Raw genomic sequence first — 13,176 nt, 5'->3', positions numbered from 1 at the left:
CCCCTCCTCCCTCCCTCCTCCCCTCCTCCTTCCTCCCCTCCTTCCTCTCCACCTTCTCCTCCTCATCCTCCCTCACGCCCCCTCCTCCTTCTCTGGGACCCACAGCTGGACTTATGCGTTGATACCTGGTTCTCATCTTGAAAAGAAAGTGGCAGCCTGAGCATGGCACTTTCATCTAAGCAGACGACACACATATTTAACCTGAACGGTGAGCAAGGCTGAGGGACTGCCAATGGTTCTAAGTGGCGACGCTCCCTCGGGTCCAGGTAACTTCCCAGACGTCCAAACACCTGTGATGAATAGCCCGTAGCGACTGCCCAGGGGCTGGATGAAGAAGTCGGGTCTGGAAGCGGTGGCCTGGCTCTGGGAACCCTAAGGGACCAGTGTTTGCACCCAGCCACCTCCAGTCTGCTGGACAGCTAGGCCAGCCGTGCCATCTTTCCAAGAAAACGAACCCGGTTCCACGGACACGGCAAGGACTTCTTATTTAGATGCTTTCTCCTTTACTCCTGGTGGGAAGGGATTTCAGAGTCGAGGCTGCCGTTTACGGGCTGTGGGATGGCAGCCGTGGGACTGGTTTGGGGGCAGGGTGTCCGGCACCCAACATCACACAGCGAGGAGGGTGGCTTCGTGGCCGAGGGAGGCCGCGCTGACCCGTTTGTGTGCTGAGCGGCAGGTCAGGTGGGCGCGTTATGAGTTGTGCACGGAAGACGTAGCAGAAGTCTCCCCCCCCCCCCCCCCCCCCCCCCCCCCCCGTCCGCGGTGTCTTGACGCGGAGCACGTGACCACAGGGGGCTTGCTGCCGTGCGCAGACGCAGTGTTCGGGGAGGCCTAGGGCAGGGCCTCGACTGCAGAGGTGTTGCAGACACCTGTTTTTCCCTTTTGGGTCTATTTCAGACCACATTAGAGCTGACTGACGTCAGCGAGCTTGTAAGGAGGAAAACGCAAGCATTACTAAACCTCATTAATTGACTCCTTATTATTTTGAAATGTGAGTCAGCCTCCTCATGGCCAGACTTCAGATGATCTCTGTTCAACCTGTAAAAATAAGTCCACCACAGAAACGCACTGTACAGTCAGGATTGCGGGGGGATGTGGAGCCCATGGAGAAGAGCTGTCTCCTCACGCACCCACAGCTCCATCACCCAGGCAAACAGTTCATGTGCTAAAAGAATGAAAAATAAAAAAAGCTTTTCTTGACGTTAAGCAGGTCCTGGGAGAACTTCTTCCAGGCATGCCTTTGACAGCATTTTATCTCTTTTTACAGAAATAGTCAAAGGGTCTCTTTTAAACACATGTATTGTTTTCAGCCGAGCATCCTCTCTAGTAAGTCACGGTCCTGGCTGCCGTGGAGGGTAGAAACGGTGCCCAGACCAGCATCCGGTCTTCTCGGAGATGCCAGGCTAGTGGGAGAAAGATGTGAGCACATGATAAGGATGATGCAAGGTAGAATGGGACACATCACAAGAGATCTAAGTACAGGAAGAAGTTTTATGCCTGGAGGAACCGGGTTCCTGGCGGAGAACATGACCTGGGCCTTTGCGATTTTGGATGGGTCAGCTTTCCTTTAATCATGCCTTAGCTGGGCTTTGAAAGAGTTTGGCTTGCTGAAGAGCTAGTTTTCGAAAAAGACTTTGGATGAGGAGACGACTGTGGTTTCCTTCCATCTGCTTTAATTGGGTTTGTATAGGCCCCTTGGAGGGGCACGCTCAGCCCCGAGGAGGCCACTGGCAGTGAGCATGCCACTGAGCCTCGAACGCGGGTCTGAGCTGCCCGGGGCCTCTGGATGCAGATGTTTTCCAGAACAGTGCTGTAAATGTAGTTTCTCTTCCTTATGATTTTATTGATAACGTTTTCTTTCCTCCAGCTTACCTTATTATAAGAATATAGCAAATAATGTACATATAACCTATAAACCATGTGTTAATCGGCTGCTTGCGTTACTGGTAAGGCTTCTAGTCGACTGTAGGCTTGTAGTCAAGCTTTTGGGGAGTCACAGGCTAAGCTTGGATTTTCTACTGCTGGGGGGCTTCTCTGAGAGTTCTGGAGGCCGGACATCTGGAATCAAGGTGCCGGAGGGGCTTCCTCGTTTCAGCATCTGGGGGGCCCACGCAGTCCCGAGGCTTCCCGCCAGGGTCTGTCTTTGCCCAGGGTTTCCCTCTTCTTATGAGGCCCAATCTAATTCAGTATGACCCCCTCTATAACTCAACGACATCAGCAGAGACCTTATTTCCAAATAAGGTCACATTCGCAGGTCCCGGCATTTGGGACTTCAGCATATCTTCTTCTGGGGACAAAACTCAACCGGTAACAAAGAGCAATCTGGCTTTTCTTATCAACCGTCAGTAAACTGCCTCAGGGTGGATCACGCAGCGGCCCAGGTGTGTGCTTCCTGTCACCAGAGCGACCTTCTGAGCCACGGGATGTCCCGTTACCTGCCTGCTTGCTGCCCAAGGCCACGTGGGGTCCCCATCGGCAGTGACAGCGTCATGAGCGTCTCCGCCGCGTCTCCGCTGCGTCCCCGGGAGACGCAGCCTAGGGCGGGCTCCCAAGGACTGGCGGCAGGTGGTGACATGGGACACCGAGCAGACCCCTCCCACTCCCGCAGCACACAGTCACCAAAGAAGAGGTTGGCAGGGACCATAAACCCCAGAGGCCGCCATCGCTCCCGTCCCTAGCCGTGAAGCCGTACTGTTGAGGTGTCCCGGGCCTTCGGGGGCACTCCCGAGGGGGGGCGCCGGAGCATCTGAGAAGCTCTCCAGAAAGCTCCTCCAAGCGCAGCCCTGGTTTATAATCAGGATCCAGCCCTGAAGGCTCATGTTTCATCCATGTTGGTGGCCTCGTCTGGATCCAGGGATGGAAGCAGCTGCTTCCTGTTTGGGAAAAGTCATCCATTGGGCGCGAAAGGAGCTGTGGGCAGGACTGCAGACCCCTGTGGCGCACTGCGGGGCGCGGTCCCCACCCCACTTTCAGCGGGCACTTCTAGTTACCTCTGAATCTCCTGACGTGCTGGGTGCTCCGTAACGGTGCCCGGTAAACCAGGAGGTGACCAGGAGTGTCGTGGTCTCTGACACTGAACAGAAAAGTGCTAGAAATCACCATTTCTGGCATTCACACATTTAGCTCACTCACTCAGCAAACTGCCTCGCTTCTGAGATTCAGTGGGGCCTCCGGGTGGATAGCTGCTTCCCAGAAGAGAAAGATCAGGATTTCCCGAAGACTAGCCGCACAAACAGCCCCTCCTGCAGCTGGGTACTGCCCGAGGGCCGGGGGAGCCACGGAAGGGGAAACAGAGAAACTTGTCCCTGTTTCTAACCTGAACTTTGGCTGGCGTCCTGGATCCCACCAGAACCCGCATTAACTCTTCTCAGCGTGTCGTGAAGGTCAGCGGGTGAGGCAGCGGCTGCAGGTGGGAAGCGACGCGGGAACAGCTCCGTTGCCCTGCGCACCGACTCCCGCCGCCCAGCAAGCAGACACACAGGCCCCGAGGGGGCCGCCTGTTTGTGTGATTTACTAAATTCCCCTCTCTGCTCTTAGACACGGTGACCTAAAGAGAAATATGATCCCCAAGAGTGCCTTCGGGATTGTTTGTTTAAATTAAGTTTCATTTGGATTTAATCTTAACCAAGTCTTCAGAGAGCCGGGCGGGCTCCTGAATGGAAGCACGGCATGCGCGGACCAATGAACGGGACTGCCCGGCCGGGCGGACTCCTCTTTAAATGAGGGGCTTCCTAATGTCACACTTGGGTGGCACAAGAAGAGTGTGAGATGATTAGTTTATGGTCTAGATCATTGTATTTTTATTACACTCATAAAATCTCTGTTTCTTCTCATTTTCGTAATGGCTTCAATGAGCTTCTCCACCTTCTAAAGACACATTAAATTGTTATGTGCTGGAAAGACCAATTTAGTGGGGCAGGCTGCAAAGCCTGAAAGCTGCAAGTGAGACACATGCTTTGAATTCTCATCTTGTGGTTGGCTTTGCGCTAAGGAAAATGAAGGCATATAGGTTTGGGCATAATTCATATTTATTTGTGGGCTTTTTCATAAACACCAGCAGTTTCCATGAAATTCCAATGTTAATGAGACACAGCACAGTGCCGTAAAAGCATTGACTATTCCCATCACGCGGGAATATAAATCAATATTCAAAGAGGAAAATACCGTGGACACGTCTCTTTTTAAAATATCACTTAAAGGGGGTTATTTAATAACATGAACTATGAAGGAAACGCATTTTATATTTGAGCTATGTGGATTTTTTTTTAAATGACAAGATTCTAATTGGATTGTTATATCTGTATTTAAAAGAAATAGAAGATCTCTTAGATATGAAATTTACATCTAAATGCAGTTGCTTATAAATATTTCTGTCAAGTCACCATAACCCACTGCGGGGAAAGCAGACTCCTCTTCACTCTATAATTTAATATGCTAATACACGTCTGCAAGCGCCACCTCAGCGTGCCCCATAGAATTCATGGTTTTCGTGATTATGCTCCAGTGTTAATACACAGGCCCACAGCCACGAAGTTGGGAGTTGCATTTGAGAGGGAGTCCCGTGGAGGGCCTTGGTGTCTGCCCCCTCTCCGCATTTGGATGTGCGGCCATCGGTTCACTGTGTCTGGGAGACGCTTCATAATGTGGCTGCTATGAATTATTAACTCGGTTCTGTTTTCATTGAGGAGCATGGTCATATTCCGTGTAGGTACATGAAACCCCAGCCGCTGCTCTCCGTAAGGAGAGCCTGCTTCTGATAGGACGGCAGCTTCACAAAGCAAAATGGTTTTCTAGTCATGCAGAATAATGACAACGACCAAAAAATGATGGTGCTGACCAATTTCAGTCTGCACCACGCGGAGGGGCGGACATACGCAGAGCGGCGCCCGCCCGCCCGCCCGCCCGCGGGCCCATGTTGTGGGTTTGTGCCGCGTGGTAGAAAGCTCCCTTCACAGATCCAAAGTTGGGAAGCCAGACCGAGGAACACGGGTCTTAAGAGGTTCTCGGAGGTGTGGAATGAACCCCTGGTGGTTGTTTTTAGTATTGCATGGACCATGGAGGCTACGGGGCGTGTTCCGAGATGGGAAGCCAGCTACGGAGGAGGAGGGTCCGATGAAAGGGGGATGCTGGTCCGTGCGCGAGCACCTTGGGCCCGCGTCGCTGAGCGCGGCCATTGCGCCTGTCGCGCGGACCTGCCAGTCACGCGGTGGCCGCGGGCCTTCCTCTGTCTGCAGATGGTGTGGGAGCGTGGCTGCGTGGTCATCGTCATGCTGACGCCCCTCTCGGAGAACGGCATCCGACAGTGTTACCACTACTGGCCCGACGAAGGCTCCAACCTCTACCACGTCTACGAGGTACTCCCCAGGCGCCCGCCCACCCACCCGCGGCCGTGGAGAACAGCAGCGCCCCCACCTCCCCGGGCGGCCCCTTCCCCAGGCATCCCCAGGGCCCCGCAGTCCGTAGGTGCCCACACCCTCCAAAAGGCCATGCTGTGGCACCTCGGGCTCTGGCATAAAGAGTGTGGTCTTCATTTTTAAAGTCTTAGGATTCCAAATTCAGACAGGAGGAACCAAAACACATTTACCTCACAGGGAGGCCCGCTGAGCCAGGTCCCGAGTAAAGACCTCTCCCGGGTCTGTTGTCGGAAGAGCCCTGCCTGCGCAGTGCTCAGGGCTGTGGGTCTGTAGATTCGACCGTCCTCGAGGGCAGCCTGCTGGCAAGCTTCTTTCTCTCGCTGGACTCTACCCACATCGACAACGAACTGCACCAACTTGGGCAGTTCAACACGTACCAGCATGCATCTGTTGTTTTGCGTTAAAAATTAGTCAGAAGGCCAAAGTCCCATAGTGGAAGCGTGAAGATGAATCCTAGATCACAGAGTCGTGGCTTTTGGGCTGCTGAGAAGGGGCTTGGCCCGGAGAAGTGCCGAGTCACGCTATCTGCGTGACTCCTTTGGTCTCCTCTCCACCTCTAGCTGATAACCACCTGCAGTGAAACCTAAGTTATAGTGGAACCCACAGGTGTTCTTGTTCCAAGGTATAGTTTTTCTTGAAGGTTTAGATAGCTTAGAAATACAAAAGATGAAAGCTGGAATCGTTTTGGGTTGTAACACAATTTTCTCATAATCTGACTAATGCACCTAGGTGACATTAAAAACCAACAGTTATCTTTTGCATAAACCCCGTTAAAACTGAGAAGGTGGGGGGCGCCTGGGTGGCTCAGTCGGTTAAGCGACTGCCTTCGGCTCAGGTCATGATCTTGGAGTCCCGGGATCGAGTCCCACATCGGGCTCCCTGCTCGGCAGGGGGTCTGCTTCTCCCTCTGACCCTCCTCCCTCTCATGTGCTCTCTCTCTCTCATTCTCTCTGTCAAATAAATAAATAAAATCTTTAAAAAAAAAAAAAAAAACTGAGAAGGTGGGAAGAGCCATTAAGCCCGCTGTCGACCCACATGCGGTCCTCGTAGTATCCGCCCTTCCTTGCTCAGAGTGGCTCCCTGCTCAGACAATGCTTTACGTCCCAATGCACCCTGTCCTCCTGTCCAGGTAAACCTAGTCTCCGAGCACATCTGGTGTGAGGATTTCCTCGTGAGGAGCTTCTATCTGAAGAACCTTCAAACCAACGAGACGCGCACGGTGACTCAGTTCCACTTCCTGAGCTGGTATGACCAGGGAGTGCCTTCCTCCGCGAGGTCCCTCCTGGATTTCCGCAGGTATGACAAACAGCGCTCTAAGCAGGGTAACGTGTTAGAGTGTGGGCATAAGAGAGGGGGGAACGCGGTCTGACACCAGATTTCCTGTGTCTAAGAGGCCATTTGCTGTAAGACACGCCATCCGTTTTATATTTATAGATTATAAATATACAGTTGATCCTTGAACAACACGGGGTTGGGGCACCAACCCCCACACAGTTGAAAATACACGTTTAACTTTTGACTCCCCCGAAACGTAACTTCTAATAACCTCCTGTTGACTGGAAGCCTTACCGGTAACATAAGAAGTCAATTAACACATAGCTTGTATGGTGTGTGTATTATACGCTGTAGTCTTACAATAACAGTACGCTGGAGAAAAGAAAATGTTATGAAGAAAATCACAAGGAAGAGAAAATACATTTTCAGTGTCATCCTGTATTTATCAAAAAAAAAAACTCAGGTGTAAGTGGACCAGCGCAGCTCAGAGCCATGTTGTTCCAGGGTCAACTGTATTTATGATTATATATAGGAGAGGGGAGGGGAAGGAGATTATGTTAAAGGTACATATTAACTGAAAGATGTTTTCTGGTTTTAGAGGAGTTAAAAAGGGGGGGGGACATAGATGCCTTAGAATTGTGGAAATGCGGTCATTATTTCTGATAAGATTCTCCAAGTGGTAGAGTCCTGAAGTTCATGCTTCACGGAATATGGATGAGGAAAAGGCAGATTTTTAGTTTGGATACTATCTGGTTGGACAGGATAATGAGATGTAACAAGTGTGGGGCCAGATTCCAGCCCGGGTGACCTTAGACCTTGGGGGAGAGCCTGCATGGAAGCAGCACATGACTGTGTAGTCTAGTGCAGTTTTGAAACTGACAGTCTGGAAACGTCCAGTCTTTGTTCACGCTCCGGTCAGCCAGTCGCCCAGGGGGCTGTCTTGTTTTAAAGTGTGTTTATTGAACTGTTGAGATGAATGCTGGACTCCATCTTTCAGGAAGATATTGACAAGGCAAAAAAGGGGGAAATTTAAGATGGAAGCTTGGATTGTCCATTGGATTCAGTGATAACGGTGGTCAGCACTGGCTGTTGCATGGTGGTGAAGAATGAGCAGCCACCAAGCGAGGCAGGCGTTGAGCAGCATGATAACTGAGCTCTCCGTTCCATAGAGCCCCTCTTAACGTTTAACGGATTGGAAACCTGCCTGATCACAAAAGCAGACAGAGATCCAAAACAATGAACTAAGAAATAAAATGCACCTTAATCCAGCATTGTACCCAATCACAGAGTGATTTGTATCTGAACAGTTACTTACCATCCTTGAGTCTCCGGCTATGTAACTCGAGACAGTGGGGTTTCAGGCTGATCTCTGCATTTCTTTAATTTGTGTGTTAGACATTCTCAAGGTTATTGTGATACTATTTCTTTTGCCTTTTAGTCTACTTTGAAAAGCAAAACAGAATTTTTGTTTGAATAGTTCTTTGGATCAAATAGCGTGTGAAAGAGCTCCCGGAGAGACGCGCACATGGCATCTCAGCCATGGCGCACGTTTGCTGACCTCGCCCAGAGAGGCCGAGCGCGCACGATGCATCGAGTCCTGAACGCACCGCAAAGCACTGACTACACACAGTTCCCTCCCAATCCACCCCCACGTCCTGGCTGTCAGATACCTTTCCTTAATACAAATTTATGCCTAAAGACAGGCTATCTAAAAATCTGACCTAGGGCGCATTTCCTGAGATAGAGTCTTTGAGAAACAGCCGTTACTGGCAAAATGGATGTGGCTACACAGATAGCAGATCATCCTAACCCCCGTCTTTACGCTCATCCAGTGGGTTTGTACATATATGCATATGGGCGTACGTCGAAATCCATATCCATATATGGAACTGAACAATACACAACCAGCCGTCTGTGCTTACAACCTGTCCTGAAGAAACACGGACTCCCAAAGTTCCCTTTCCCCAGAGGCTTAGGAGATAAGGCTCCAGAGGTTTTTGTTCAGTTGAAATTTGCAAGTCCATCAGAATCAAAAGCTTTGCTGGCTTGCCTGACTCGGCACTGCCCAGTTTTCCAGACCTGGCTGCCTGTCGTGCGCTCACTGGAGAGTGGGCACGAGCGATCACGTTCTCGGGAGCATCACTCTCGGGCACGGACTGCCGCTTTGGGGTTTTCTGGGTAAAAGAGCCACCCAAAGTTCAGCAATCGGGAAGAGGCTTCAGCTTCCGAAGACACTGGTCGCCTTACGCGCAGGTCTCCCCCTCCCCCCACCCCGACCCCGACCCCGACCCCGAACACTTGCCCAGCCTTCCCCCACTCTGGCCAGGGTGCGTCGGGCACGGAGACATGTAATTACAGACTTCTGGAGCCCAGAGGGAGCACATTTCCACTCTAAAGAGAAGCTGCAAAAACCAAGAGATAATTAGCATCACATGTGAGGGCTTTGCTTTTAAAAACTCTCTCTCTGTCTCTGAGTCTCTCCCTTCTTGCTGTGGGCAACGGCACTCACAACGCTGATCCCTGTAGAAACGGACAGACCCTTACTTTGCCAGCTACGAGCGGTGGCCAGTGTCATTTTTGTGATGTTGCAGCTAGTAATATGAGCCCAGTTGCATAGTCACAAAAGTGATCATTGGAGGCTGTGATTCTGCTGCAGGGCAGTGGGGGAAAAAGCCCCTTTTCCGAGCCTCTCACGACCTCTGACCTTTGCTTGCTGTTGGTCGCATGGCGGTTCCTTCTCACTCAGTGACCCGGGGGTTGGTTTGTATTACTAATCGTTCTTTCTCGTGAATTCCTCCTGTTGAAATATATATAATATCCATTTTCCTGAATGTTTGCAATCTCTTGCTGACTGATGGTTTGTTCTAATCGAGTCAAACAAGACAGCTGTGTATTTCTCATCTTCATGAATACTCTGCATCTCTGTCTTGGGTCAACCAGGTGAACGCTTTTGTGGACTACGTTTCGCTTTTTACTTTTCTATTTGTGATGTTTTATGTTGTAATAATACAAGCACGTGATTCTTTGTAAATAAAATTCTAAACCACGGCAGCAGCACATTGTATTCACACTGCGCGTCTCCTTGATTGTTCGTGGCTGTTTGTAAATAGGTTTAGCCCTGGGCGGGGCCAGCATGGATTATTAAAGCCGCACTGAAACCTCCCTGGGTCCTGCTGAGGCAGCCAGTTGCAATGTGCTGGAGAAAGTAATACTTCAAATATTCTGTAACAGGAGAGCAGGGACCGCGGAAGCAGTTATTAGAGCATTTAGTCTTCTATAAGAGCAGTTATTCTTTTTTTTTTAAAGATTTTATTTATTTATTTGAGAGAGAGAGTGAGAGAGAGAGCACAAGAGGGGGGAGCGGGAGAGGGAGAAGCAGACTCCCTGCTGAGCAGGGAGCCCGATGCGGGGCTCGATCCAGGGACTCCAGGATCATGACCTGAGCCAAAGGCAGTCGCTTAACCAATTGAGCCACCCAGGCGCCCCTAAGAGCAGTTATTCTTAATGCATTTTGCCAAAAACGGGGCTGACCAGCTATGAACGGGACACTCCTGTTCTCCTGGCCCCTTACAGTTACGGTTTTCTGAAACTGATACAGTCCAAACAAGGGAATTTGGTGGTTGTTTGTTTCTTTTTTTTTTTTAATGTACTACTTTTGCGCTTGGCCCCATCAGAAAAAATGCCCAGAACCTGGAGATTGAGCAGTGTGTGAGCAGGCAAACGTTGAGCCTGGACTACCAAGTATGAACTATCACAGACTGTTGGAGGTTCACATCTAAAAGATTCAGCGACCAAGAGATTTCTAATAAAATCTTCTGTTTGAAAGTAAAAGGCCCATAGGAATAAAGCCTCCCTAAATCTAGTCTGACCCTGAGCTTGCTTGATTCTGCACACACACGCACGCACACACCGGGTGTACACACACGTGCACAAGTGGGGTGAGCGTGCCCACGCACAACCTTGTTGGAGCTGGTGGGCCTCACGTCGCTCACACTGAGGTACATCCTGGGGATCCGGCATCTATTTTGTCAGACCTAAAGCTCATGTTGCCTTTACAACCTGAGTCAAGAATGGGAGTTTTAAGATTTTTTTTTCTTAATTTTAAAGTAATCTCTACACCCAGTCTGGGGCTCGAACTCACGACCCCGAGATCAAGAGTTGAACATCCACCAGCTGGGCCAGCCAGGCGCCCCAAAGAATGGGAGGTTTTAGACGGAGATATTAGTCGATTCATTTTCCAGTCTGTTTTATTCTCAAAGGCCCAAGAACCTTCCGGGCATTCTGGCCCACTGTTGATTTCAGTGAGTTCACTTGTACTTCCTTCACCTTCCCAAGAAACCCTCACACTGCAGTGGACCTCGAAAGTAAGAAAAAGTCCAGCAGAAATAGCCACGTGGCCATAGGGACCCTGAGCAGCTTGTTCTACCCATGTTTCTGGGTCTTCTCATATTTAAGACATCTTGGGTGGTCTGCAAGCTCCACATGCCACCAATCACTGCTGTCCCCCACCGTGTTGTCTGGGCTCTGCTCTGGGGGCAGACATGGAAATACCCACTGGGCACCTGCACCAGCCGCCTCCTCCCTCGCCCCCCCCCCACCTCCTGACCCCTCAGCTCTGAGGTTTCGAGGCAAGGCCACCAGTTGACAGAATATGAGCTTCCAGCCGACTCTGCTGGGCAGGCAAGCCTTCACAAAGATGTGTGATGTTTTCCCATGTCCAGTGCAAGGAAAAAGATTTTTATTTCTGCACTGTCATTCGTTTTAAATTTAGCTTCATGTCATATACGTTGCGGAAATTCCTAGGGAGCATTTTAGAACACGGCCCTTCACACATTTTTTCATTGACTTTTCTCTATTCAGAAATATTTTATTGAGAAATCTGATGTACTTTGTAAACACGCTTAGTTGTTTCACTTTCAACAAATTTGGAGCTGATACAGTGGATTTGAAATCAGGGCTTTGTTTTGATTTAAGGCTTGGTTACAAAATAATCTATGCTTATTGTTAATTCTCATAAATTCTGGTCTAAAATCTGCACAGCAGAGTTGTTTGTAAACATACGCAGATTTATACAAAGGAAGGACTTGTCTCAACTGCGGTTTCTCCGCAATTTAGAAATCCGACCAAATGGACGGATCCAGAAGGACCTGTAAGATGCTGTTTTGAGACAATAGAGTAATATTATATTCCAGTATGATGTCTAGAATGTAAGAAATTTTGAGCATAAATTGCAAAACTCAAACATTTTAGCAAAGAACCTAGATCCTCATGTAACAACCAACCAGTCAGCTGATTGGAGCCGCAGACGGAGGGGTAGGACAGGCTGGTGATGGAAGCCCCGGGTTCTCACTTGGAAAGGGAAAGGGAAATTGCAAAAATGTAAGAATTGTTTTTAAAGCTCTGTCTAATCATTTAATATTGAAAAGAAAAATAAATCTTTGAAAATGTGTGTGTAATTTTGATTTTCTTTGTCAAAACAGGCTATTCTTGCAAAATGATGTCAAAGATACGGTCTATTTGTTTTGGCTTAAGAGTTAGTTTGCAAGACATAAGAGTCGTAGTGCATAACCATGATTTCTGTCTCTTTTTATTTCAGAAAAGTAAACAAGTGCTACAGGGGCCGTTCTTGTCCAATAATTGTTCACTGCAGGCAAGTACAACTTTTCACACGGATTAACCGGTGCTCCCTACCTGACAAGAAAGCTACAGTTAAATATACCCGCCGAACTCTGTCCTTGCTTCGTAATGCACCTAACTGGCACTTCTGAAGGGAACCAAAGCTGCAGACGGAAGTTTCTAGGCCACTCATGACGTGTGTGGCGTGCGTGCCCCGCTGCGCCGCACGACCTACCTGGGCCGCCCCGGTGCTGGGCCCCGCAGGCCACGGCCGCACGCGTGGCCTCATACCCTGTGTTTTCTCAAGCCCGCGTGCTGCCCCCACACAAACACCTTGGGACGGGATTGTCCGTCCGTGGCAATGTCTCAGCCGCCAACTCACTCAGCTGAGTTTTGGATGCTGGGGAATGCTCGGGGCCCGTTAGGAACAGGGACAGCATCGGGAATTAGCACAGGGATGGCCTTGCCCCGCGTAGGATGGGAGTCTGGCCTTTGGTAAAATCCAGCGGCTCCTCAAGCACGTTACAGCCACGCAGATAAGCAGAGGGCCGCCTGAAACTCACTGTCAGGGTGCCGTCTCCCCCGGGCTTCACACCCTCCTCATCTGGGTAAAGAACCTGCTCCGATTGGTAGAACTGTCCTACAGAAGGTTCCTTTCTGCTGGATGGAAAGGAGCTCTGTCCCAGGATCAGACCCCTAGTCTGTCAGTGTGTGTGTGTGTCGGGTGTGTGTGTATCCGTGTGTGTGTGTCAGGTGCGTGTGTATTCGTGTGTGTTTGTGTAACCGCATGTGTGTCAGGTGCGTGTGTATCCGTGTGTGTGACTGCATGTGTGTGTGTGTTAGGTGCGTGTGTATCCGTGTGTGTTTGTGT

The 13,176-nt window shown here is 50.0% G+C and overlaps 1 protein-coding gene across 1 annotated transcript in view; it reads left to right on the top strand.

Moving 5' to 3' along the window:
* The window catches only part of PTPRN2 (protein tyrosine phosphatase receptor type N2), a 628,914-nt gene that overhangs the window by 591,459 nt on the left and 24,279 nt on the right, over nt 1-13,176 (top strand). The window contains exons 20-22 of the mRNA XM_044920028.1: nt 5,235-5,354; nt 6,544-6,710; nt 12,286-12,339. Coding sequence (XP_044775963.1) covers nt 5,235-5,354; nt 6,544-6,710; nt 12,286-12,339 — 341 coding nt within the window. The remainder of the gene's footprint in view (nt 1-5,234; nt 5,355-6,543; nt 6,711-12,285; nt 12,340-13,176) is intronic.

The sequence above is a fragment of the Neomonachus schauinslandi genome, chromosome 12 (assembly GCF_002201575.2).
Source record: "Neomonachus schauinslandi chromosome 12, ASM220157v2, whole genome shotgun sequence".
NCBI lineage: Eukaryota > Metazoa > Chordata > Mammalia > Carnivora > Phocidae > Neomonachus > Neomonachus schauinslandi.
This window is presented reverse-complemented; position numbering and strand designations above follow the sequence as displayed.